The 23631-nt window shown below is 35.4% G+C and overlaps 2 protein-coding genes, 1 non-coding gene and 1 pseudogene across 10 annotated transcripts in view; 2 read left to right on the top strand and 2 right to left on the bottom strand.

The window, feature by feature from the left end:
* The window catches only part of DIS3L (DIS3 like exosome 3'-5' exoribonuclease), a 31063-nt gene extending 25080 nt beyond the window's left edge, over window positions 1-5983 (top strand). For all 3 annotated transcript variants that reach the window (XM_011386090.2, XM_011386085.2, XM_023527289.1), the window contains 6 exons: window positions 1229-1762; window positions 3143-3297; window positions 3393-3571; window positions 4813-4958; window positions 5356-5530; window positions 5616-5983. In XM_011386090.2, coding sequence (XP_011384392.1) covers window positions 1229-1762; window positions 3143-3297; window positions 3393-3571; window positions 4813-4958; window positions 5356-5530; window positions 5616-5924 — 1498 coding nt within the window. In that variant the 3' untranslated portion in view covers window positions 5925-5983. The remainder of the gene's footprint in view (window positions 1-1228; window positions 1763-3142; window positions 3298-3392; window positions 3572-4812; window positions 4959-5355; window positions 5531-5615) is intronic.
* Window positions 5984-8174: 2191 nt separating this feature from the next.
* Window positions 8175-23265, bottom strand: TIPIN (TIMELESS interacting protein). Of its 6 annotated transcripts, none has more exons than XM_011386074.2 (9): window positions 23121-23258; window positions 21149-21213; window positions 20486-20627; window positions 20288-20366; window positions 17285-17360; window positions 14443-14565; window positions 14152-14215; window positions 10198-10404; window positions 8175-8752 (listed from the first exon to the last, which is right to left on the bottom strand). In XM_011386074.2, exons 3-9 carry the CDS (start codon window positions 20619-20621, stop codon window positions 8562-8564), a joined length of 876 nt encoding a protein of 291 aa, XP_011384376.1. In that variant the 5' UTR covers window positions 20622-20627; window positions 21149-21213; window positions 23121-23258; the 3' UTR covers window positions 8175-8561. The 6 variants fall into 6 exon arrangements, with proteins under 6 accessions (XP_011384376.1, XP_011384371.1, XP_011384365.1 ...); XM_011386069.2 differs by lacking the exons at window positions 20288-20366; window positions 20486-20627; window positions 21149-21213; window positions 23121-23258 and adding exons at window positions 17569-17647; window positions 17767-17908; window positions 18430-20108; window positions 22828-23002; XM_011386063.2 differs by lacking the exon at window positions 21149-21213 and having other exon boundaries at window positions 23121-23265.
* LOC111735867 lies at window positions 9063-9184 on the top strand (annotated as a pseudogene).
* Window positions 13715-13848, bottom strand: LOC111735935. The gene has a single exon (XR_002779017.1).
* Window positions 23266-23631: the final 366 nt, after the last annotated feature.

Below are 23631 nucleotides of genomic sequence, written 5' to 3'. Positions count from 1 at the left end.
TGTATGTATTCTCTGGTTGAGGCATGAAGATCATAAACTTAGGGAGTTTTTCGTTACAGTTAAGTCTATTATCTTTGAATAGGTAATAAAACCACGTAATCTAAAATTCATAAAAGATACTACTTTCCCTCAGTTACCAATTTCTTACAAATTTTTCTAGCTATAATATATGTACACACAAATATGGACATTTGGTCTTTTTTTTTGTAACATTACATATACTGTTCAGCACTTGGCTTTTTTTTAACTTAATGATGTATCTTGGAGATCATTCTATGTTAGTAACAGTTGCTCATCTATGGAAATATGGATTTTTTCTAATCCTTTGCTATTACAAACAAAACTTTACTGAATTACTTAGAACATAAGTCATTTCATATTTTTAAAAGTATAGCATATCTGGAGGATAAATTCCTAGAAGTGGAATTTCTTTGTCAACAAGTATATATATTTGTGTTAGATTTAATCAAATTGCCCCCCAAGAGGTTACAACAATTATATTTCCACCAACAATGCATGAGAATGCTTGTTTCCCCCCACAGCCTTGCCAACACAATATATTGTATTTTTTCATTTTCAATTTGATGGATGAAAATGGTATCTTAGAGTGGTTTTAATTTGCATTTTTAACTCAACTACTATGCATAAAGTTAAACATTTTTTATATGTTTAACGGTCATTTACATAGCCTTTCTTTGTGAATTATTTCTGTTCCTTCGCCCTTCTCTTTGAGTTTTTTATCTATTTTTAATTGATTTATAAGAGCTCTTTGATTATTAGGAAAATTAGCCCTTTGTTTTTTATGTGAGCTGCAAATGTTGCATGTTTTTAAATAGAATGATTTGGTAACTAAGTGGTTCTTTACTAAATGAAGTTTTTGCTAATTTCCTTACCACCAAAACTAATATCATAGTTCAGTGTCATTCTATAGGATTTGCTCTTTTTTACTAGAGAGCCCAATAGGCTTGACTCCCTCTATTAGTGCTATGCTATTCTAATGAAAATGGAGAACTGTAAGATAAGGTTTGTAACATGACATGTGAACTCATTTCAGATTGGTTCAGAGCTCAACAGAACCTAGTCTAGCTTTGATTTAGTGGTGAAATGTTCGGATTGAGACAAAAACCTGTAGCAATGCCATTTCTTTCCAGTTACATTTAGGGTCAAGTTCTGTTTGCTTCAAAAATGGAAGAATTAAATAATGATGTCAGTGTTATTGGTTTTGTAGGTATGCTGTAAGCGTCATGTGGGAATTGGATAAAACCTCCTATGAAATAAAGAAAGTGTGGTATGGCAGAACCATTATTCGATCATCATACAAACTGTTTTATGAAGCAGCCCAGGAACTACTGGATGGAAACTTCAACATCATTGATGACATTCCAGAATTCAGAGACTTGGATGAGAAGAGCAGACAAGCCAAGTTAGAGGACTTAGTGTGGGCAATTGGAAAGTTGACCGACATAGCACGCCATGTCCGAGCTAAACGAGACCGCTGTGGTGCCCTGGAACTGGAAGGGGTAGAGGTTCGGGTACAGCTAGATGAAAAAAAGAACATTCAGGACCTCATCCCCAAGCAGCCCCTGGAAGTCCATGAGACGGTAGCTGAATTCATGATCCTGGCCAACCACTGGGTAGCCAAGAAGATCTGGGAGAGCTTCCCTCATCAGGCCTTGTTGCGCCAACACCCTCCTCCACACCAGGAGTTTTTTTCTGAACTGCGAGAATGTGCTAAAGCAAAAGGCTTCTTCATAGATACACGGTAATTCCTCTTTTGAGGGGGCAGAGGAATGGAAGGGAGTGTTATACACTTATTTATCTTACAGTAGTTCTTAAAATGTGACAGCCAGATCTTTGACCAAAAATAGAAAACTTCTTGGCTCTCTACACTTACTATAATATAGGTATAGAGACTTAAAATTAAAACAAGTCTACTGAGGCATAATTTTGACCCACTATAATTTGTAATACAGAAGGAACCTGTTACCTTTGATTTAATTTCATCTACCTCTTGGGTAAATACAAAAAAATAAACCTATTTATTTCAATACTTTAAAAACAGAATATTTCAGTGTTTTATAAGACACCATACTGATGGTAAATTTATACCAACCCTTCATAGAGCGAGACGTTTTACACTCTACCTCCAGGATAAAATATTTACCCTGTTAAAAATGATATATAAAGAGGATTTTTCAAAAAATTTCTGTCAAGTAACAGGTGCTAATTAAAATATATTTTATGCCTTTATCAAAATGTATTTTTTTTTTTTTTTGCCTCTATCTTTAGGTAATAGTATCTTTTGCTGGTTGTTTGGTGGCTGAGCTCTGTGTGTGTGCCAAGCGCAAGAGTTACAGACTTTCAGACAGCATCTTGTATCATTCGTATTTTACAGAGAGGGAAACTAAGTCTGGAGAGGTTGAGTAACTACAATTTAACAGCTAGCCAGGGCAGAGTGAGAATTTGAATCCAAGTCTGTCAGACTCAAAAGTTCACATAAGTGCCTACTCCGTCATTTTGCTTCTCTGTTCATTTCCCATCTTCCTTTCCCCCTTTTATTTTGGTGGGCTACATTACAGAACTGAGTTATGTACTGTATTATGAGTTTAATTTTTAATATAATTCTATGTTTCTCAAATTGTTATTTGAGAGTAAATAAATAGAATGCTTCCTACCACTTTATCTTTTTAAAAAGAAAAATAATTTAGATTTCTTTTACTTTTGTACCTTAGTTTTAATTTAGCTTTGTTTTTTTTAACTCTGGCTCAATTCTTGATTTAAAAAAAGAAAAAGTTCATTTTTTGACTTGTACAAGATGTTTAAAGTTAAGAGGGTTAGGCATTCAATTCAACAGGTATTTGACCACCTACTGTGTGCCAAGCATTAGCCTCATAGATATCAACACATTACTCTTAACTACTTAAGAAACGTATTTAGATTCTGACACACTTTTATTGTTTAAACCTTAAAAGCAAACTAGATTTCTAAATTGAAAAGAGTTTCTTCAGAAATGCATCCAAAATAAATTTAACTACTGAAAGATGAAAGTCTTCAGACTTGATAAGTGAAGTGTTTTCCTCAGAGTGTTGACTTATAAATCATTACTGGGGACAAAATTAAAGTTTTTCCATATTTTTGTCAGGTCCAATAAGACACTGGCTGATTCTCTGGATAAAGCGAATGACCCCAGCGATCCCATCGTCAACAGGTTGCTGCGTTCTATGGCTGCGCAGGCCATGTCTAATGCAGTGTATTTCTCCACCGGATCATGTGCGGAGGAAGAGTTCCATCATTATGGTGAATGATAAATTTTCCTTTGTAGCCATAACCTTGAGCAGATTGCTTAAAAACTATTTTTTTGTTTATTTAGATCATTTGGTTTCTTTTTGAAGGTCTTGCATTAGATAAATATACTCACTTTACTTCTCCAATAAGAAGATATTCAGATATTATAGTACACCGATTGTTAATGGCAGCCATTTCAAAAGATAAGAAAATGGAAATTAAGGAAAATTTGTTCAGCAACAAAGATCTTGAAGAATTATGCAGACATATCAACAACAGAAACCGAGTAAGGGGACTTTAATTTCTCTTACCTGTTCTCTCTTTTGCTAAGAGAATATCAGCTTTATTGTATAATAGAATGAAGTATCACATATTCTAGCAAATTCTAGAATTCTAACAGGTGAAATAACATGAAAAATTATAAAGTTTGTCGAGTAGCTCTCAGTACATTTACAAATGTTCAAAAATACCTTAATGTGGATTTAGGAGATTTAACAATAGGTTAGATGTTTTTCCCAAAATGTAGAAATATAAAAGATCATCTATCATCTCACAACCCAGAGGTAACTATTATTAACAATTCTAGACAGTTTTTTTAATAAAAATCATACCCATTGTTTTGAAATCTGCCTTTTTTTTACTTAACACATCTGTTCTTGATAGCACACTATGTCAGTATAGTTATATCATCGTTTTAGAAGCTGCTTTGGGTTGTTTCATATTCTTGCTAGTGGCTTCATTCAATACTGCACAACATAGAACTAGCCCATTTGTAATACAGAAAATTAGAAACTACCTAAATGTTTAATATAATTTCTATATCCAATGTTATAGTTCTGTGCTCTGCAGTTATTATAGCCACCAGCCATGTTGTTATGCTATTTAAATTAAAATTTTTTAAAATTAAAAATTCAGTTCCTCAGTCTTACTAGCCACATTTCACATGTTCACTAAATGTGTGTGGCTAGTGTCTACACGGATATACATTTTCACCATTGCAGAAAGTTTTGTTGCGCAGCGCTGTTCTAGGCAATCCAGTTTACAACCATCCTTGTGTGTATGCACTTTTACAATCTTCTCAGGTTATTGCCTGGATAAATTCCTGATGATAATGAATTGCTGAGATAAAAGGTATACGTATTGATACATATTACTAAATTGCCCTCCAGAATAGTAGTACTAATTTATACTTCCACCAACAGGATTTTGGTAGGACGGACTTGAAAATAAAGATAGACATAGATATGGATACTTTCTCTCTACCTGAATGAACTATACACAGGTTCTAAATAACAAACTGGTTGCTTTCTTAAAGAATTTTCTAAGACATTTTTGAAGGAATGATATTGGATGGTTTGGTTCCCACAAAAATTGACTTAACTCTAATAGAGAATATTCGTATTAATGGTTTTATAGAATCAAGCCTTTTTAAAGACATTGTTTCTGTGGGACTATGAATTCCATGGTTTTTCTAGGAATGTCAGGGAAGTCTGTCATCATGCTTTAGGGTTGTGTTTCTTCTCACAGGCAGCACAGCATTCTCAGAAGCAGTCTACTGAGCTCTTCCAGTGCATGTATTTTAAAGACAAAGACCAAGAAACTGAGGAGCGTTGCATATCCGATGGGGTTATTTATTCAATTAGAACAAATGGTGTGCTTGTATTTATACCAAGGTATGTTATGTCTAACAAATAGTTAAGAAATCATAGTTAAACTAAAAGTGTTAAACACAAACAGTATGTTAGGTATCATTTATTAAAACATTTATTTTAGCAATTATTTGTAGTTACTATGTGTAAATAATATATAACTCACTGTGATTATAAAAGATTAGAATATCTGTATCAGTCTTAGGATAGGATTTTACTTTCTGTATCAGTCTTAGGATAGGATTTTACTTTCTTATTTAGCAAGATATTTTTTATCTGATCAATGAAATAAGTATTTGAAGGTAAGTCACAGGAAAAGTTGTTTTTAATCTAGAAGAAAAACTAGCATTCTAGATAAGTGTATAAGATCTGCATACTAAGAATACATTATCTCTGGATTTTTATTCTGGCAATGATTCAGGTTTGGGATTAAAGGTGCTGCTTATCTAAAAAATAAAGATGGTTTAGTGATCTCATGTGGCCCAGATAGCTGTTCTGAATGGAAACCAGGATCCCTTCAACGATTTCAAAACAAAATCACCTCTACCACAACAGGAGGAGAATCTGTAACATTCCACTTGTTTGACCATGTAACAGTAAGTCTGTATTTACATTAGGTATTGATTTTAATGTAAAGAACAAATAATGTGATTTAGTAATATGCATTTTCTCTTCTGATAGGTGAGAATATCTGTACAGGCCTCACGTTGCCATTCGGATACAATCAGGCTTGAAATAATGAGAAACCAACCATACATGATACCAGATACAGAACTTTTTCATCAGAGTTCCCTCTTGCTAAAGAGTGATTTAGTGAAAGAAGTAACTAGATCTGTGGAGGAAGCTCAGCTTGCCCAGGAAGTCAAAGTAAACATCATTCAAGAAGATTATCAAAAATATTGTCAAACCAAGGGAAGAAGCCTGTACACACTTCTGGAGGAGATACGGGACCTAGCTCTCCTGGATGTTTCAAACAGTCATGAAATATAATACTCTTCCTACTTCATTAAAAGAGCTTTTTGCCTTATTGAATGTTTTATCAACATTAACGTTAATCTAATTTTCTGTGTCACCCAATGTTCTAGTTGATTGGAACTAGGTACATATTTCACATACTATGGTCCCCCCTTATCTGCAGTTTCTCTTTCCATGTTTTGTTACCCATCGTCAACCACTGTCCAAAAATATTAAATGGGAAATATCCAGAAATTAACAACTCATGTTTTAAATTGCATGCCATTCTGCATACCATGATGAAATCTCTCACCATCCTGCTCCACCATCCCATATCCATCACATACCAGTGGGTATATGCTACCCACCCGTCATTTAGCCATCTCCGTTATCAGACTGACTTGTGCAGGGCTGCAGTGCTTGTGTTCAAGTAACCTTTGTTTTACTTCATAATGGCCCCAAAGCACAAGAATAGTGATATTAGTATATTTGGATATACCCCAGAGAAGCCATAACGTGCTTCCTCTAAGTGAAAATATGAGTTTATGAGTTAAGAAAAAAATCATATGCTGAGGTTGCTAAGATCTACAGGAAGAACGAATCTATGAAATTGTAAAAAATTCATGCTAGTTTGCTGACACCATTCACATAACTTTATTACAGCATATTGTTATATTTTATTAGTGTTAATGTCTTACTGTTCCTAATTTATAAATTAAACATCATAGGTATGTATATATAGGAAAAAACTGTATATAGGATTTGGTACTATCCAAGGTTTCAGGTATCCACTGGGGGTCTTGGAACATATCCTCTGCAGATAAGGGGGGACTACTATGTGTAAAATGTTTTCTCATCAACATTTCATTAAATAAAATACAATTAGGACACTATGGAAATTGATTTTTCAGAAATGAATGGTGACTGTAAGTCAGGTTACCACTTTTTAATCCAGATTTGATATTTGGTTAGGTTGTCTCAAATCAGTTCTTTCAAACCAAGTTTTAATTTTTCCAGTAATTGCTACATTGGGCCATTTGGGTCATCGGCCCCTCTGACAACTGTCAGATTAACTTTTCAGTCACTTTGATAAAACTTAATCTTGTCTACCTACCCACTATTTCATATTCGACTAACCTCTCCTGCTATCCCTAGTACCAGTTGGTGATAGGGCATAGGGACATAGGAAATGGGTGAGGTATGCAGGTAAGGTCTGTTCTCTCAAGCCTCCCTTTCCACCCTCATTTTTCTGAGTACTCCTCGGATGATGAGTTGCATTAGTCTTGCCCTCGTTGGAGACTTGTCACTGCTAGCAAAGCCCACCACTGGGAAAATAACTCTTTAGTCATCTCAAGTCCAGTTGGTGAGGGTAGACAGAGGCCAGAATAGGCCCTCCTGATGACGCACTTTAGGTATTGGTTGCATCTGAAGAGACTGGGCTCCATCTTCTAGCTGATCCCCTATTGGCAGCAATAAGTCACAATCCTCTGAGGCTTATGCCTCTTGGCTCCTCATTATGCTCATCCCCAGCAAGCCTAAAGCCACCACCCACCAAACCCCATATGCTCTTATACTCAGCTTCCTAGCCTTTCAACCAAAACATCTTTGTCACTCTCCATCCCTACTTGAAATGAGCAAGATACCCATCCCAACTTCATGGATAGAAGCCACTTTAGCACCATTGCTCTGCCAGTTTTTCTCACAAAAAGCAACCTTCCCATCTCCTAGTTTGTAAAAACTAGTTTTACCTTTCCCTCTCCTCCATGGGAATCTCCTGCCAAGAACTAGATAGACCTTTAAACTTGGTTGTCACTGTGGTACTTTCTTATCTGTAATTACCCCTCCACCAAGTTGATAAACTCAGGCAGGAAAAATTCCAATCAGGTCCTCTCATCATCTGGCCCTAACACTTCTAGCTTCATATTCATCATTCCCAAATCTTATTTCCTAGATTTTCATTTCTGTATCATTATTATACATGTACTTCCCAATCCTTGGAATCTCCACTAACTCAATGGTCTCTGATGAATCCTCTGTAGGTGCTCAGTGTTCCTCATAATACTTTGCAAGTTCCTTTTCAACTGGCCAGTAGGTACCAAAGAGCATTTGAACCTCCCTAGCACCTACAAACAAATACGGGCCAGTAAATATATCAACCTTTTCATAAGTATTAAAGTGACTCCTCAGAATACATGAGAACATATATAAAAACCTTAAATGTTTAACCCAAAGTGTAAAATGCAGAACTAAACAGCAATGAGAAACTTTCATAAAGCCTCTAGAGACAGTTTGTAAGATTTTTTTTAATGGACAATATTCATTATATATTTACAACTTAAAACACCACTCAATTTAGGGAAAACAAGGCACTCAATAGCACCCTAGCAGCAGAAACTGCTTATTAACTACTAATCATTGTTATGAAGTCATATCTATATAAACACTAAAGAGAATAAATAGACTTAACTAGTTAATAAGAAACAAGCATTATTATAAATCTCAGATTTTAAACAGGAATCTGTAAAGCTTTCACTACATAAGGATTTCAAACCAGACAAAATACACAGTAATCTCAAACTTGGACGATACCAAGTTAACAGACATTCTCTTGGTTGAGGCCTATCCAACCTCAGTGACATTTCTGGATGAAGCATAAAGGTACCGCTGTACATTTTAAAAGGATTGGTCCAGTTGTGTTTTCTCTATTTTTAATTCCTCCTCTTCATTTACAGTATTAGCAGCAGCATCATTATGTGAATTGTCTAGAATGTTTTTGTTAAATCCATCTGACTCCTCCTCTTTTTGTTCTTCACCTATATTATCGTCTTCAACTCTCTGTGCCCTGGGTGTGTTCATTAACAAATCTGAAAGAGAAATCATTATTACACGTTATAAGCACCTGATCCTGAATAGAAATGACATCTACGACCACTGTAATTGTTAATTATGACCACTTTCTTCCAAATAAAGCTATTTTTATACATGTATAAAATCCATTAAAAAATGCAAGTCTTGAAAAGACATGCAACGGCAAATGCAACGGTTCTCATTCAAAATCACTACTAGATGGAAGTTTTTAAAAATCAAATGCTCTTAGCTGTCAGAGTGATCTATAGTAAAGAAAATATAAGATAGTTATTTCTATTTGGGCAAATTTTAAAGTTGTATATTTATGTCTACAGCCGTGCCACCCTGAACAGGCCTGATCCTGTCTGATCTCAGAAGCTAAGCAGGGTCAGGAGGCCTGATTAGTACTTGGATGGGAGACCACCTAGGAAGACCAGGGGCTGTAGGCGTAAAAAATTAAAAAATAAGGGATTGTAAGCTGACAAGGTCCTTGCAATCTATGAGGTCAACCAAAGGTTGCCTCACCAAATAAATAAATAAATAATAAAGTTGTATATTTATAAATAGAAGATGAGCCTTAAAATGCTTATTGCTAGATATATTTTGATGACAGCAAGGAAGATACTGCTATTAACAACAGCTGTATCTTCATGTAATTTTTCACATGGTAGTAATAAAGCATCTATTTGTAAATTTAAAAATTAAACTCATTTCATGATAATGTCAATTTTCACTTGAGAATTTTATTATGGGTGAAACTTGTTTTATAACATGGTATCTTCACTACTTATTATAATTCTTATTTTCCTATTTCAAAAGGAAAAACTGGAGTAGAAACTGAAAATAACATGTCATCCTGCTTCATTCAAAACCAATTTGTTGTAAAAAACTTGGCTGTCTAGTTTCCAAACCCATAGTCTGTTTTAAAAACAGCAAATATTAAGGCAGTTTTAACAGAGAGAAGGGACTGTAACAGATAAACTGATAGCTCACAACAAAAGTGACACAATGCAATTAAAAAAACATTTTAGCACATTCACATCATAGCAAATGGCTCTAAAATCCTCGATGGGCGCAAAAGGCATTTTATATGTTTAGGAAAGTACCACGATAATTAATGCTCATAATTATAATCCTAAAATTAAATTGTGTGTCACACGTTTTAAGTAGTCAAGGAAGGATATGATTTTGAAAGATTCACAATCAACTTTAAATGATTAAAATAACTTTTTAAGAGGTACTCAGCTACTCAGAAAATCATCTTGGACTGTTTATTCTTTGAGGATTCCAAATAGCTAACACACACTCACTATCTCTCTCTCAAACGTACATAAACTTAATATACTATATCATATTTCTATCCCTAGAGGTATTTTATTTTGGGAGATAGTAGAGAAGTTAAAATTTCTAACATGCCCTTGCTATATTAATGGCAGCACATAAAAACCAGCATAAAATTTACCATTTCCTAGGGGCTGACTATTACTCAGTAGCTTTGCCTGCCTTCTTTCCAAGGCCAGTTGTTTATTTCTCTCAATTCTTTGTTGTTGCTCTTCAGTTAGGCTTCTACTTGACTCAGAAGCAAAATTTTCACTTTCAGATGAGTTTATCAAAAAGGGATCTAATTCAACAGCAGTTACATCATGGCCATTATTTTCCCCCACTTCATCTGCAGTAGAAAAAAAAAAGTGAGTATATCTCTAGTATTAAAATAGTTAGAAAAAGAGCTTATACAGCTATTAACTGAAAACCAGTTTAAAGTGACAAGGTGCAAACCAAAACAATTTGTGAGGTATGAGAATGTTACAACACATGCTTGATTCAAACAAGTAAAAGGAATATTTAAAAATCACTTTAAAGAGGCATTTTAAGTCAAATGGAAATACTAGTTTAAAAATATGCATGAACGGAAAACAAAGGTTCTTAGCTATGCTTAGAAATATTTTATGATTGGTCTAATAAAAGAACTTAAAGAATCCAAAGCATATTGTTTTACATTGAACAAAAACATTTTAATAGCTTGTCAGTGTCAGTAATAATTTTACATAAGGCTATTTTTTAATAGGGTAAAACTCAGACACAAAGTGAAAAAGGAAAAGAAATTTAGAGATCTGTGGACATATTTCCAAGTTAATTTTTTAAAAAATTCAGTGCTCTCTACCAGTTATCGCCAAGTAGGATATCACTAAAATAGTTCACAGTGATACGGAAAGTAAATATTAGATCTTCCATTTATATTTCACTTAAGAATTAAGAAAAAATAAGTATTACTAACACACATTTAAAATAAGAACTGGAAGTGACAAACTATCACTTATCCATACGACAGTTATCTGGGCTGTAAGCTACCTGAACAAAGGCAGCTCCACACTGAGGAAAGGAAGGTTAAGCCCTCACTCATTTATTAATGTCAGCATATTGCGACTTACAGCTGATTCTGACTGCCCCGTTAAGGAGACAGGATAGATCATTTCAACCAAAACAACCCCAACAAAATGCACAAGTGGTAGCTTAAAAGATTTTTGCAAAATAAAACACATGCAGGTAGAAGATAATACAAGGCCAACCAAGAACAAAGAAAATGGCAAAGCTGACACTTCACTTTTTCTACAGCATTCACATTATTGGGTTTAAAAAAAATGATAACCTCATCACATCTGACAAGTAGGCAAAAAAAATTCATATTACCAAGAGCACCATTTGAAATATGAATTTATATATACCATCTTTGTCCTATGTATTATACTGTACATTGAAGTATTAGCTAGTGAGAGTAAAAACCATCACAACCAGTAAAACATTTAAAACATGAAGACGAATATTTACAGTTATTCTAGTAAGGTTTAAAAATCATGACATTTAATCCAGTCTTTTACAATCCAAACCCCTTTTTAAATTTCTTAATAATGAAAGACAAAAGGCCATATATTTTTCCTTCCTGACACAGAAAAAAATATGTTTCAAGAAATTAAAATGCATTCCTTTGTAAGAATATACTGATGAAGTATATGTAGAAAACATTGCTGGAGAAGAAATAAATATTAGAACTAATTATACAACATATAAGGTTTCTAACATGCTTCACCTTATAGGGCTTACAGGATTCTGAATTAATAATAATGAAATAAAAAAAGAACTATTATTTTTTTGAGCCATGAAAGATATCATCAGTAGTAAATGACCTCTTTAATACAAACAACATTTTATGGAAAAGCAATGTGAACACAACCACTGATGGAGCTTTGACTAGGATAAAAATGAGATTAAAAACAAATTAGAATCACACATGAAATTCACTCACTGCAGCATTCATAGGCAAGCTATTGTGGCAAAGAAGCCAATGCCAGAAATATTCGATGTACTGCAGGATGTTATCATTTTGGTACACATAAACAAATAAGAAAATTTAATAATAATTAAAGGAAATAATTGCTATGGGAAAAAAAGCAAAAGAATCAAGAATAGGGAAGGGGTGCAATTTTAACAGTGTGGTCGCAGAGACTTCACAGAGTTGACATTTGAGCACAGTTGGAAGACTTAAGTCAGAGAGCTGGCCATTAGATTTGCAGATTTGGATGTGGGAGGGAGGACGGAAGACAGTGTTCAAGGCAGAGTGAAAGAGTGCAAAATCCTTAAGACATAAATGTGCCCAGAAGATTCAAGGGACAGCTAGGAGGCAAGTGTGGCTGAAGCAGTGTGGCAAGGAATAGCAAAAGATACAGTCAGACAGGCAAGAGGGATGGGTGAGGACACAGGAAAAGACTCTGTAGAGCTAAGCCAAACATTATAAAAATTTGATTTTACTTTGAGTGAAATAAGGAGCCACTACAGGGCTTTGAGCAGAGGAGTGACATGACTACACATTTATTAAAAATAACAAAACATAACCCCTGTTTAATTTTTAAGAAAATCAACTGATTAAAAAAGAGTAAATATTTCCTAATAAACTCCAAGAAAAATCCTTGCATAAGTGAATGAGATTAAAAAATGAATACAGAGATTTATTAAGTACAGTTAATGATCTACTTACATTTGGTTTTATGGATCTTAGTAAGGTAAAACCAAGATTTGGGGTAGAAAAACAATCTACAAGAGTACTATCAAATCACTGATCAAGAAGTTCTAGCCAAGATTTCTAGGGGAAAAAAAATCTGGTAGAAAATTCAATCATATTGTTCTCACTTTAAAACTGTATAGTAATGTTTTGGTGACAATAAAAATGTACATTATGAAAGGTACAGTAGTACCTGTATTAATAAAATAAGTAAATCAAATGCTCAAAACATTTTTATTGTTGTAGTGCCTGATCCAAAAGATTTGAAGACTATTCTCTTAGGATACAAAGAAAACATTCAACAACAAACAAGTCACTCTGATGTAGGCCTCCTCTTTGTACCCTATAATATTTCAGCATGCCTATAATTCCATGAATGATCCCTTGTTCATTTACTCCTCTGCAAAATGGCTCTCTCTATCCAAAATCATCTCTGCCTGGCCTCTACTGCTCATCTATCAAATACCTGTGATCCAGCTCCACTGTGAAGCTTTCCCCTCCCCTAGATGAAACTATGCTCCTTTGCACCCTACCCCTATCCATCTCTCTCATTACAGCACCTATCAAACTACTGGCAATGTTGTATGTCTGACTTGTTCATTATGTCTGTTAGCCCATGAGGCAAAGGGTCTTATCTTACTCATCTTTATCACTGAACCTCTGGCACACAGTACACAATTCAAAAAGTACTGCTAAATAAACTAAGTAATCCAGTGGTATATGCTGTGAGACTTAGTACTATAACTAATTTCTCTCCATGCCATCGGTACATACCATATATTACCAAAAAATTAAGTCTTGGATTATTTAAATGACACTCCTTCGTACTTTCAAAAGCAATTTATAAATAACTTTGGGGGACTCTATTTGGAGCCTGTATTTTCTACTACATCTATTAAAAGTTTAAAAAACAAAACCAAATAAACGTGTATGGAGCCATCGCACAGAAAATCTGATAACTATACAGACACTGTCGGCAGGAACCATGTTTTGATGTACGTGACTGCCTATGGTTGCATTGTACAACTAACAAATGCAATCAATACCAGGAACAGTCACATAGGTCTTACCAAAGTCCTATATCCAGGATCTGCACTCTTAAGTGAAATGTAAACTATTTCATCATCAAATTTTTCCACCTAATTCCCCAGAGCCACTTTTAATAGTGTACATGTATATGAACACAATCTTATCATATATTTTTACTAACAAGCACTACAAAGGATCAGTCGGTCACTATCAGAGTTCTTTAATTTTATACTCAATATAGACTAAGAACCTGCTCCTGCAATACTGTCTACCCCAACTAAATCCATTTCTAAAAGAAAAATTGTTATAAAGTAGGTAAACCTATATTCTTACCATTATTGCTAATAAAATCTTCATGTAAAATAGGGAGATCAAGTCGAATTCGTTTTAAACAGGTCTGAAAATAAAGAGATATTTTTACAATTTCATTAACAACATTTAGGGGAAAATGGTTATTTATTCAATTGTTTCAAAAAAGCTGTTCTTCAAATAACTACCAATTTTCCTTCTCTCTACCAAGACAGATTTCAAAATAAAGACCCCAAACAGCTACTTAGCCTTAACTAAATCTCTCCTTGTACTACTTAACGTTGTGAATATATTCATAATAAGCACAACACCTACCTGAACTTCCTTTTTGTTTCCTAGGTATTCAACTCTGTCAATAAAATCCTCGAATTGCAGTTTAGGGAATAGCCTGTGTGCCCAGTGCTCCATGTGTCTGATTAGTGTTTTCAAATCTTCAGCCTGGCACATAAAAATAAAAATGCTAAATAAAAACCTCATTCTCAGAACTGACCCTGTCGGCAGATTTTAGAATTGAATAGTAATGTCAAAGTCACTGGTGTCATTTTACACTTATCAGGTGAAGAAACTTTAAAAAGAAAAATAATATTAAGGGCATAGAGGATTACAGTCTAAAAGAGCACTGGATACAGACTTTTTTTAAAATCAGAGGAAAAAAAAACATGAAAACTTCATAAAAGTTAAAAAATAATCACGTGTATTTTCAGAATTCTAAAATAACACTAAAAATAAACTTTAATAAAATATGTCAAGATATCTTTTAAGAATAACTAAGAATAACTAAACAAAGTGGCAGGTCCCTAAATCATATATGGAGAAGAAAGTATTGAGAATTCAGCACTGTGAAAATATATTCAGAAATCCCAAGGGCAAAGTACCAAAGACTAGCAAGAATAGTTTAAATGTTCTCAGACCACAATACCTGTCTATATTTGAAATTTCGACTTAACATTAAATTTTTTTTAAATTAAAATGAAAAACATGTTTAATAAACTGGACTAATGAGGAAAGTTCCAAATCCCTGATTTTACTATAAAATACTTCATTCTTCTCTTAACAGTATTTTAAAGTAGAAAAATAGTTAAAAGCACATGTTCTGAATCAGACAACATAGATTCAAATCTCAATTCTACCATTTAACAGCTGTGACTCTGAACAAATTACTTCTCTGTGCCTTTTTCTTCATGTATAAAATGAGAATAATATATATACCTCATCAGGTTATTAGGAAGATTAAGTAATACAAGTAAAGCACTGACACAAAAGTGAGCACTCAAATGTTGGCAATTATCGTTGCTGTTATTTCATCTTGTCTAAGAAGCCAATAGTCAAGACAATCAACTCTACCAATAACTAAACATGTGATATTGAGAGTGTAATGTCTTACTATTCTCATTCTGATAATACAGATAGAAGTTTTTTAAAAAATTCAATCACTTAAGATCATTTTCCAATTGTTGGAGATATGTGGTCAGCCACGTCACAATGTCATGTTAGACCCAAGAGACACAAGAATAGAAATACCTAAATACAGTGGGAAGTCTCAAGTCACACATAAAGAAAAAAACAATTAGGATTCAACCTTGTGAGAAAATAAGAATTTTCAAGGGCAAAGTACAGAAAACTAGATAAATTCTTTCGGAGCCCACCTCACCCAGTGAAACAAAATATCTTTGATATCTGTTTATCTTATTATGAAAATGATGAAGACTTCATAAATTCAAAGCAAATTCATCATTTCTACCTGAAAATTTCAATAAGGGCAATGAATTAACTGAGCTGGGTATAGTTATAATAAATCTGACTTACATTTAATTTTGTGGCAAAATAGGACACAGAGTTATTTATATTCTCTTCCTTTCCACCGAAGATGAGCAAATGTATAAGTTTTCGGCCTCCTAGGTTTGAATTCTTGGGATTATTTTTGACTCCTTTTTCACTTCCTTGTATCCAATCAACTACAAGTACTACATGTTGTTCACCTTTTGACTACCCTATCCAAGCATTTTCACCTCATACCACTCACTGGTAGTGCAACAGCCTCTCAATTCTTATCTGCCTCCTACCTCTTCCCTCTTTCCAATTATCCTGCATACCACACCAAGATGGTGCTCACTGGTGTATTAACATTATTCTAGCCGAGCTATAAAATGGGAAATCTAGACTCTGCCCTAACTATTGGTACTGGACACTTAAAACTCTAAAACTTAATTTCCCTAATTGGATAATGGTACCAACATCTATCCAACAGGTTGAACATTCAAAGAATATATTTGAAAATACTTCATAAACTGCAAAACTCTATAAAGATAGCTGCAAAAAAATTATATCTACACTCTACATGATTCAAAGTAAGAAAATTTTTAAATGTCCATTTGTTCAGTGATTGACAGTTCTTAAATGTCTCCATTTTTCAACAAAACTTAACTGATGCCTATTATGAACTAAGCATAGTACCATATCTGGAAGACACAAAGTGATCAATACAGGCAAAGTCTTTGCTCTCATGAAGCTTAAAATCACTCTTTGATGCAGACAAATTTTCTCCCTCAAAATTATAAAGTACAAATTCAGGCTTACTGATTCAGATGTGATTTTCCAAAAGCCATACTGAGACAAAACCAAGACTACAAAGCATGTTTTCTGATTTTTCAAACAGTGCCCTTTCCACAACATCCTAGTTTCTCAAGAGATATGATGATGAATGATAGTATCTGTGAAATATTCCAAGATTCCTAAGAACATGAAAGCAGGCTTAGTTTTATAAATACAGTTGGCCTTCCATATCTGTGGGTTCTGCATCAACCAAAAGCAGATCAAAAATATTCAGAAAAAAATGTCACATTGTTGCTGATGTTGCTATCTAGTTAGACTATATATGATGGTTGCATCTGTACTGAACATATACTTTTTTCTTGTCATTTCTTAAACAATACAGTTTAACAACTATTTATATAACATTTACACTGTATTAGGTATCATGAGTAATCTAGAAGTAAAGTATGTGTGTAGGTAAAATACAAATATTATGCCATTTTTTCTATAAGGGGCTTGAGCATCTGTGGAATCCACAGGGGTCCTGGAACCAATCCCCCCCAGATACAGAGGGATGACTATTTTAAAAAACAAAGATCTAAAATAAAAATCAGACATTTCTTACCTCATGACCTTTACCTTTGAATTTTGCTGTATCAAACACATGCCTTAATGCTGGAAGCCCTCTCTCTGAAATTAATCTGTGAATAGAAATATGTTTTTAATTACAAGTTTTCTAAAGCCATCAAGGCCAAACCAAGACCATAAAAAGAAAAAAGTATTACCCACTGACATGAAAATAATGTCATTAGAAATATGATCTCCAAGTCATTCCAACCAAAAGCTTATCAAATAAAAAAAAAAAATGCAAAGAAAAAGTATAAATGTCTAAGGAAATAGTAAATGTACCTCTGAGCATCTAGCTTGGGCATATTCCTTTTAACTGTTCTCTTTGGAGGTACAAGAATAGGTGTTCCTCTTCCTGGCTCTGGTAAAATATACCAAGATTAATATTAAATAACTTAAGCCTCATCTATAAAATGTAGCATTTCTAAGCTGATAGACAAATAAATGAACATGGACACTTTTCTGGAACTCTATACAAACCTTCATCAACTTCAGCTCCTTCGCCATCTTCTCTCTCTGGAGAAGCTGGAGGTGGGAAAGGATTTGGAAAAGTTTCATCTTCTACATGTTCATAATCTGGTAGGTCAATCAAGCTATTCTCCTGTGGTTCCAGCATCTTTTCCTATGGGGAAAAAAAAGTAAACATGTTTATTCATCCAAGTAGTCTTCATATTACACAGTTAAGTTCCACCTGCAGCAAAATTCACGTGTTTCAGTCAGCTAAACCATATTTGAAACTCACACATGATGAAAAGAAGTAGAGACTATAATAGTTATGTAAAAAAGAACTGGGCTAGAAATGGAAAGAACTGAGTTCTAATGTAGACCCTACCACTAAACAACAATATGATTTTGAACAAATCATTTTACTTCTATTGTTCCATTTCCCCTAACATAAAATGATTTGGACTTTTCAGAGGGCTTTAAACCATGGTCCAAATGAGTATGAAATAGACAGGGTACAGGTACCTCATCTCCCACTTCAACCAGAGCAGCTTTTAACAAAAGTCTATTTACACACTGATTTTCTAGGTAAGATTTCATTTGAAGTATCATTTTACTTGACCTCTTAGCAACATCTGACACTTTTAATCAGTTCCTTTTTCTGGAAGTGTTTTCATTGGCTTTTGAAACAATACTCACCTGGTTTCCCTCCCTTTCCGGACACTCTTCCTGGATCTTCTTTGAAGATTCATCTTTCTTCTAACCTAGTAAGTATCCAAGATTCCATCCTAGGTCCTCTCTACTCATTTACACACATGGCTTTAATAAACATTTACAGATGACTAATTTTTTAGTGAGTCAAATCTGAGCTCTAGATCCCTACTTCTCATTTTATAGCTCTTAAATTTCTCAAAAGCACCTATAACTTATTATGTGCAAAACCAAATTTCTACTTTTCCCAATTCACTGAATGTCATCTATCCAGCTACGCAAGTCAAAAACCTACAAGTCATCCTTGACACTTTCTTTCCCCTACCCTACATATCCTGTCCATTTTAATTCCTAAATATCCCTTGGATCTGTCCATTTCCCCCTATCTCCACAACCACTTCCTAATATTTCTACTTGGATTACTCCATTGCTCCTATCCACTTCAAACTTGAACCTTTGGAAATGTAAAGCTGACCACATTACCACTAGGTTAAATATTTCAGTGGCTTCCTACTGCTCTTAGGATAATGATAAAACTCCAAGGCCTTGCATGGTTTGGTATCCTACTTCTCCAGCCTCACTTAACACTACTCTCCATGCTCTTTTCTTTCAGTTTTTTTAAAGAGCCATATTCCTCAGACCATTGGACTTTTGCAAAAGCTGTTTCCTATCTTGAAGGATCTTCCTGACTTTCAGATTGCAAATATCACCTACGCAGAAAACTCTACCCCAATTTCCCTAAATTAAATCCTCTTATAAGCATTCAAAAATGCATCAAATACAAGTTTCATAGCACTAACCCAATTTCAATATTAAGTTCTATTTGTGTGATTATTTGATTAATGTTTGTCTCCCATACTAGACTGTAGCTCTAAAAGGGTAAAGAGGCAAAAACCATGTAGGTCTCTTTGTGCTTCATCACTGTATCCCCAAAGCTGGTACACAGAAGATGCTAAATAAGTATTTGTTGAATGAAGGAAGAAGAGAATTCCAAAGCTTCCCCAAAACTAAAACTACTGGAGTTAGGTGATCTCTAGTCTCTCCAATTCTAAATTTCCATGACCGTAAGTACATAAAAACAAAACAAGTATCAACTGCTGATGATGACCCAGTGTATCTTCAAGTAAGGCTCAAGAACCATAGATTTTCAAAATTAGAAAGGCAGTTAGAAATCATATACTCTCAAGCAGTTTCCTATGGACAATAAATATAGTTAGCCCCATTCTAGTTAAGGCCTCTGGGAAGAAATGGGGTTCACACCTTTGAGGCCAACAGGGAGCTCTGAGTTTGATGACAACGCACAAACTATATATAAGTGTGGCAAGATGCAGCATAAGGTACTAAGCATGGGATGGGGCTTGTCAGTAAATTGGTAGTGAATAAGATATCTCTATCTTTCACTTCCTGACAATGGTTGCATACTGTCTCTTTTCAGACATGGATGAAATTCTCTTGACTTCTTCCTCTAGTCGTCAAGCTCCCAGAGAAGTGAAGGTAACAATGGAACTACTGTTCGTTCCCAGACCCTTAGGTGTCCAATGTACGTTTTCCAACTTATCAAAAGAGAGGCCCCTTTCGCAAGGGAAGTCCTACCAGATTGACTAGATGTACCTCTTTGCTAACCATCCCTAAAATCACTAAATTCCCCGTCCCATCCATTCTCCAACCTTCTCACTAAAGCCATCAAGGCCAAACCAAGACCATAAAAAGAAAAAAGTATTACCCACTGACATGAAAATAATGTCATTAGAAATATGATCTCCAAGTCATTCCAACCAAAAGCTTATCAAATAAAAAAAAAAATGCAAAGAAAAAGTATAAATGTCTAAGGAAATAGTAAATGTACCTCTGAGCATCTAGCTTGGGCATATTCCTTTTAACTGTTCTCTTTGGAGGTACAGGAATAGGTGTTCCTCTTCCTGGCTCTGGTAAAATATACCAAGATTAATATTAAATAACTTAAGCCTCATCTATAAAATGTAGCATTTCTAAGCTGATAGACAAATAAATGAACATGGACATTTTTCTGGAACTCTATACAAACCTTCATCAACTTCAGCTCCTTCGCCATCTTCTCTCTCTGGAGAAGCTGGAGGTGGGAAAGGATTTGGAAAAGTTTCATCTTCTACATGTTCATAATCTGGTAGGTCAATCAAGCTATTCTCCTGTGGTTCCAGCATCTTTTCCTATGGGGAAAAAAAAGTAAACATGTTTATTCATCCAAGTAGTCTTCATATTACACAGTTAAGTTCCACCTGCAGCAAAATTCATGTGTTTCAGTCAGCTAAACCATATTTGAAACTCACACATGATGAAAAGAAGTAGAGACTATAATAGTTATGTAAAAAAGAACTGGGCTAGAAATGGAAAGAACTGAGTTCTAATGTAGACCCTACCACTAAATAACAATATGATTTTGAACAAATCATTTTACTTCTATTGTTCCATTTCCCCTAACATAAAATGATTTGGACTTTTCAGAGGGCTTTAAACCATGGTCCAAATGAGTATGAAATAGACAGGGTACAGGTACCTCATCTCCCACTTCAACCAGAGCAGCTTTTAACAAAAGTCTATTTACACACTGATTTTCTAGGTAAGATTTCATTTGAAGTATCATTTTACTTGACCTCTTAGCAACATCTGACACTTTTAATCAGTTCCTTTTTCTGGAAGTGTTTTCATTGGCTTTTGAAACAATACTCACCTGGTTTCCCTCCCTTTCCGGACACTCTTCCTGGATCTTCTTTGAAGATTCATCTTTCTTCTAACCTAGTAAGTATCCAAGATTCCATCCTAGGTCCTCTCTACTCATTTACACACATGGCTTTAATAAACATTTACAGATGACTAATTTTTTAGTGAGTCAAATCTGAGCTCTAGATCCCTACTTCTCATTTTATAGCTCTTAAATTTCTCAAAAGCACCTATAACTTATTATGTGCAAAACCAAATTTCTACTTTTCCCAATTCACTGAATGTCATCTATCCAGCTACGCAAGTCAAAAACCTACAAGTCATCCTTGACACTTTCTTTCCCCTACCCTACATATCCTGTCCATTTTAATTCCTAAATATCCCTTGGATCTGTCCATTTCCCCCTATCTCCACAACCACTTCCTAATATTTCTACTTGGATTACTCCATTGCTCCTATCCACTTCAAACTTGAACCTTTGGAAATGTAAAGCTGACCACATTACCACTAGGTTAAATATTTCAGTGGCTTCCTACTGCTCTTAGGATAATGATAAAACTCCAAGGCCTTGCATGGTTTGGTATCCTACTTCTCCAGCCTCACTTAACACTACTCTCCATGCTCTTTTCTTTCAGTTTTTTTAAAGAGCCATATTCCTCAGACCATTGGACTTTTGCAAAAGCTGTTTCCTATCTTGAAGGATCTTCCTGACTTTCAGATTGCAAATATCACCTACGCAGAAAACTCTACCCCAATTTCCCTAAATTAAATCCTCTTATAAGCATTCAAAAATGCATCAAATACAAGTTTCATAGCACTAACCCAATTTCAATATTAAGTTCTATTTGTGTGATTATTTGATTAATGTTTGTCTCCCATACTAGACTGTAGCTCTAAAAGGGTAAAGAGGCAAAAACCATGTAGGTCTCTTTGTGCTTCATCACTGTATCCCCAAAGCTGGTACACAGAAGATGCTAAATAAGTATTTGTTGAATGAAGGAAGAAGAGAATTCCAAAGCTTCCCCAAAACTAAAACTACTGGAGTTAGGTGATCTCTAGTCTCTCCAATTCTAAATTTCCATGACCGTAAGTACATAAAAACAAAACAAGTATCAACTGCTGATGATGACCCAGTGTATCTTCAAGTAAGGCTCAAGAACCATAGATTTTCAAAATTAGAAAGGCAGTTAGAAATCATATACTCTCAAGCAGTTTCCTATGGACAATAAATATAGTTAGCCCCATTCTAGTTAAGGCCTCTGGGAAGAAATGGGGTTCACACCTTTGAGGCCAACAGGGAGCTCTGAGTTTGATGACAACGCACAAACTATATATAAGTGTGGCAAGATGCAGCATAAGGTACTAAGCATGGGATGGGGCTTGTCAGTAAATTGGTAGTGAATAAGATATCTCTATCTTTCACTTCCTGACAATGGTTGCATACTGTCTCTTTTCAGACATGGATGAAATTCTCTTGACTTCTTCCTCTAGTCGTCAAGCTCCCAGAGAAGTGAAGGTAACAATGGAACTACTGTTCGTTCCCAGACCCTTAGGTGTCCAATGTACGTTTTCCAACTTATCAAAAGAGAGGCCCCTTTCGCAAGGGAAGTCCTACCAGATTGACTAGATGTACCTCTTTGCTAACCATCCCTAAAATCACTAAATTCCCCGTCCCATCCATTCTCCAACCTTCTCATCGTCGGTCTCCTGCCTATTCTCTCACTTCAACTTCATTCATTGAATGTTTAGAGGCCCCTGGACGGAATCTGGCCACGTAACAATGTATCTGATAGACATTCCCTCCCGCTTAAAGGCTCGGTTTAGAGATAGAGGCCGACCCGAACCATAAACAAGTAAAAGAGCCCGCCCCCTTCCCCACCTGCCTCCTCTCCCCGCAAGGTCGTGGGTAGTCAGGCCTCTTCTCCTGTTCCGCTCAGCCCACGTCCGCCTCAGTCCCGTCCTCCAGCCTCCTCACTCCCTACCTGCGACTCCTCAGCACCCCGGCTGCCCAGCCTGACTCCCTTGGTTGTCTCTCCCCAGGAATTTCACTCTCCCGCCAGACCGCTCTCACTTCACGCAGACTACAGTGGCCACAGAATCAGGATTGGCGCAACGCGCAAGCCGTGCTTCTCGCGAGACTCTAGAGCTAACGCCGCGAGAAGAGCCCTCCGTGTTTGGCGCCAAATCTGCGCGCTGCGAGAGCAGTACTGCCAGACCCGCCTCCCTCAGGTCATACCACTCACCACTGACTGCTTTTCCGGCGTCCCGCCGGTCCCACCGACCCTGTCCCCACTGCTTCCTTCCTTCTAAATTCTTTTAAGCCCACATATTTGTATGATGTTCACCTTTGTTGAGCTCTAGGTACTTTAGACTTTGGAAATGTCTCAATTTTTTAGAAAACTGGATTGTGGGTGGAGTATAAAGGATAGAGACAGAAAATTTGACGAAGAACTACCAATTCGGAGTTAACAATTCTTTGAACATGAGAGTTTT

Source organism: Pteropus vampyrus, unplaced genomic scaffold, assembly GCF_000151845.1.
Source record: "Pteropus vampyrus isolate Shadow unplaced genomic scaffold, Pvam_2.0 Scaffold15, whole genome shotgun sequence".
NCBI classification, from domain to species: domain Eukaryota; kingdom Metazoa; phylum Chordata; class Mammalia; order Chiroptera; family Pteropodidae; genus Pteropus; species Pteropus vampyrus.
This window is presented reverse-complemented; position numbering and strand designations above follow the sequence as displayed.

Bases quoted from the DNA above. Each gene is read 5' to 3' on its own strand.
- TIPIN (XM_011386063.2), bottom strand. From the start codon at position 20,621: ATGCTGGAACCACAGGAGAATAGCTTGATTGACCTACCAGATTATGAA. The intron at 17,361-20,287 runs GTACATTTACTA...TTCTATTCACAG, and splicing joins CCCAAGCTAGATGCTCAGAG to ATTAATTTCAGAGAGAGGGC. The intron at 14,216-14,442 runs GTAGGTGTTGTG...CTTTATTTTCAG, and splicing joins GAAACAAAAAGGAAGTTCAG to ACCTGTTTAAAACGAATTCG.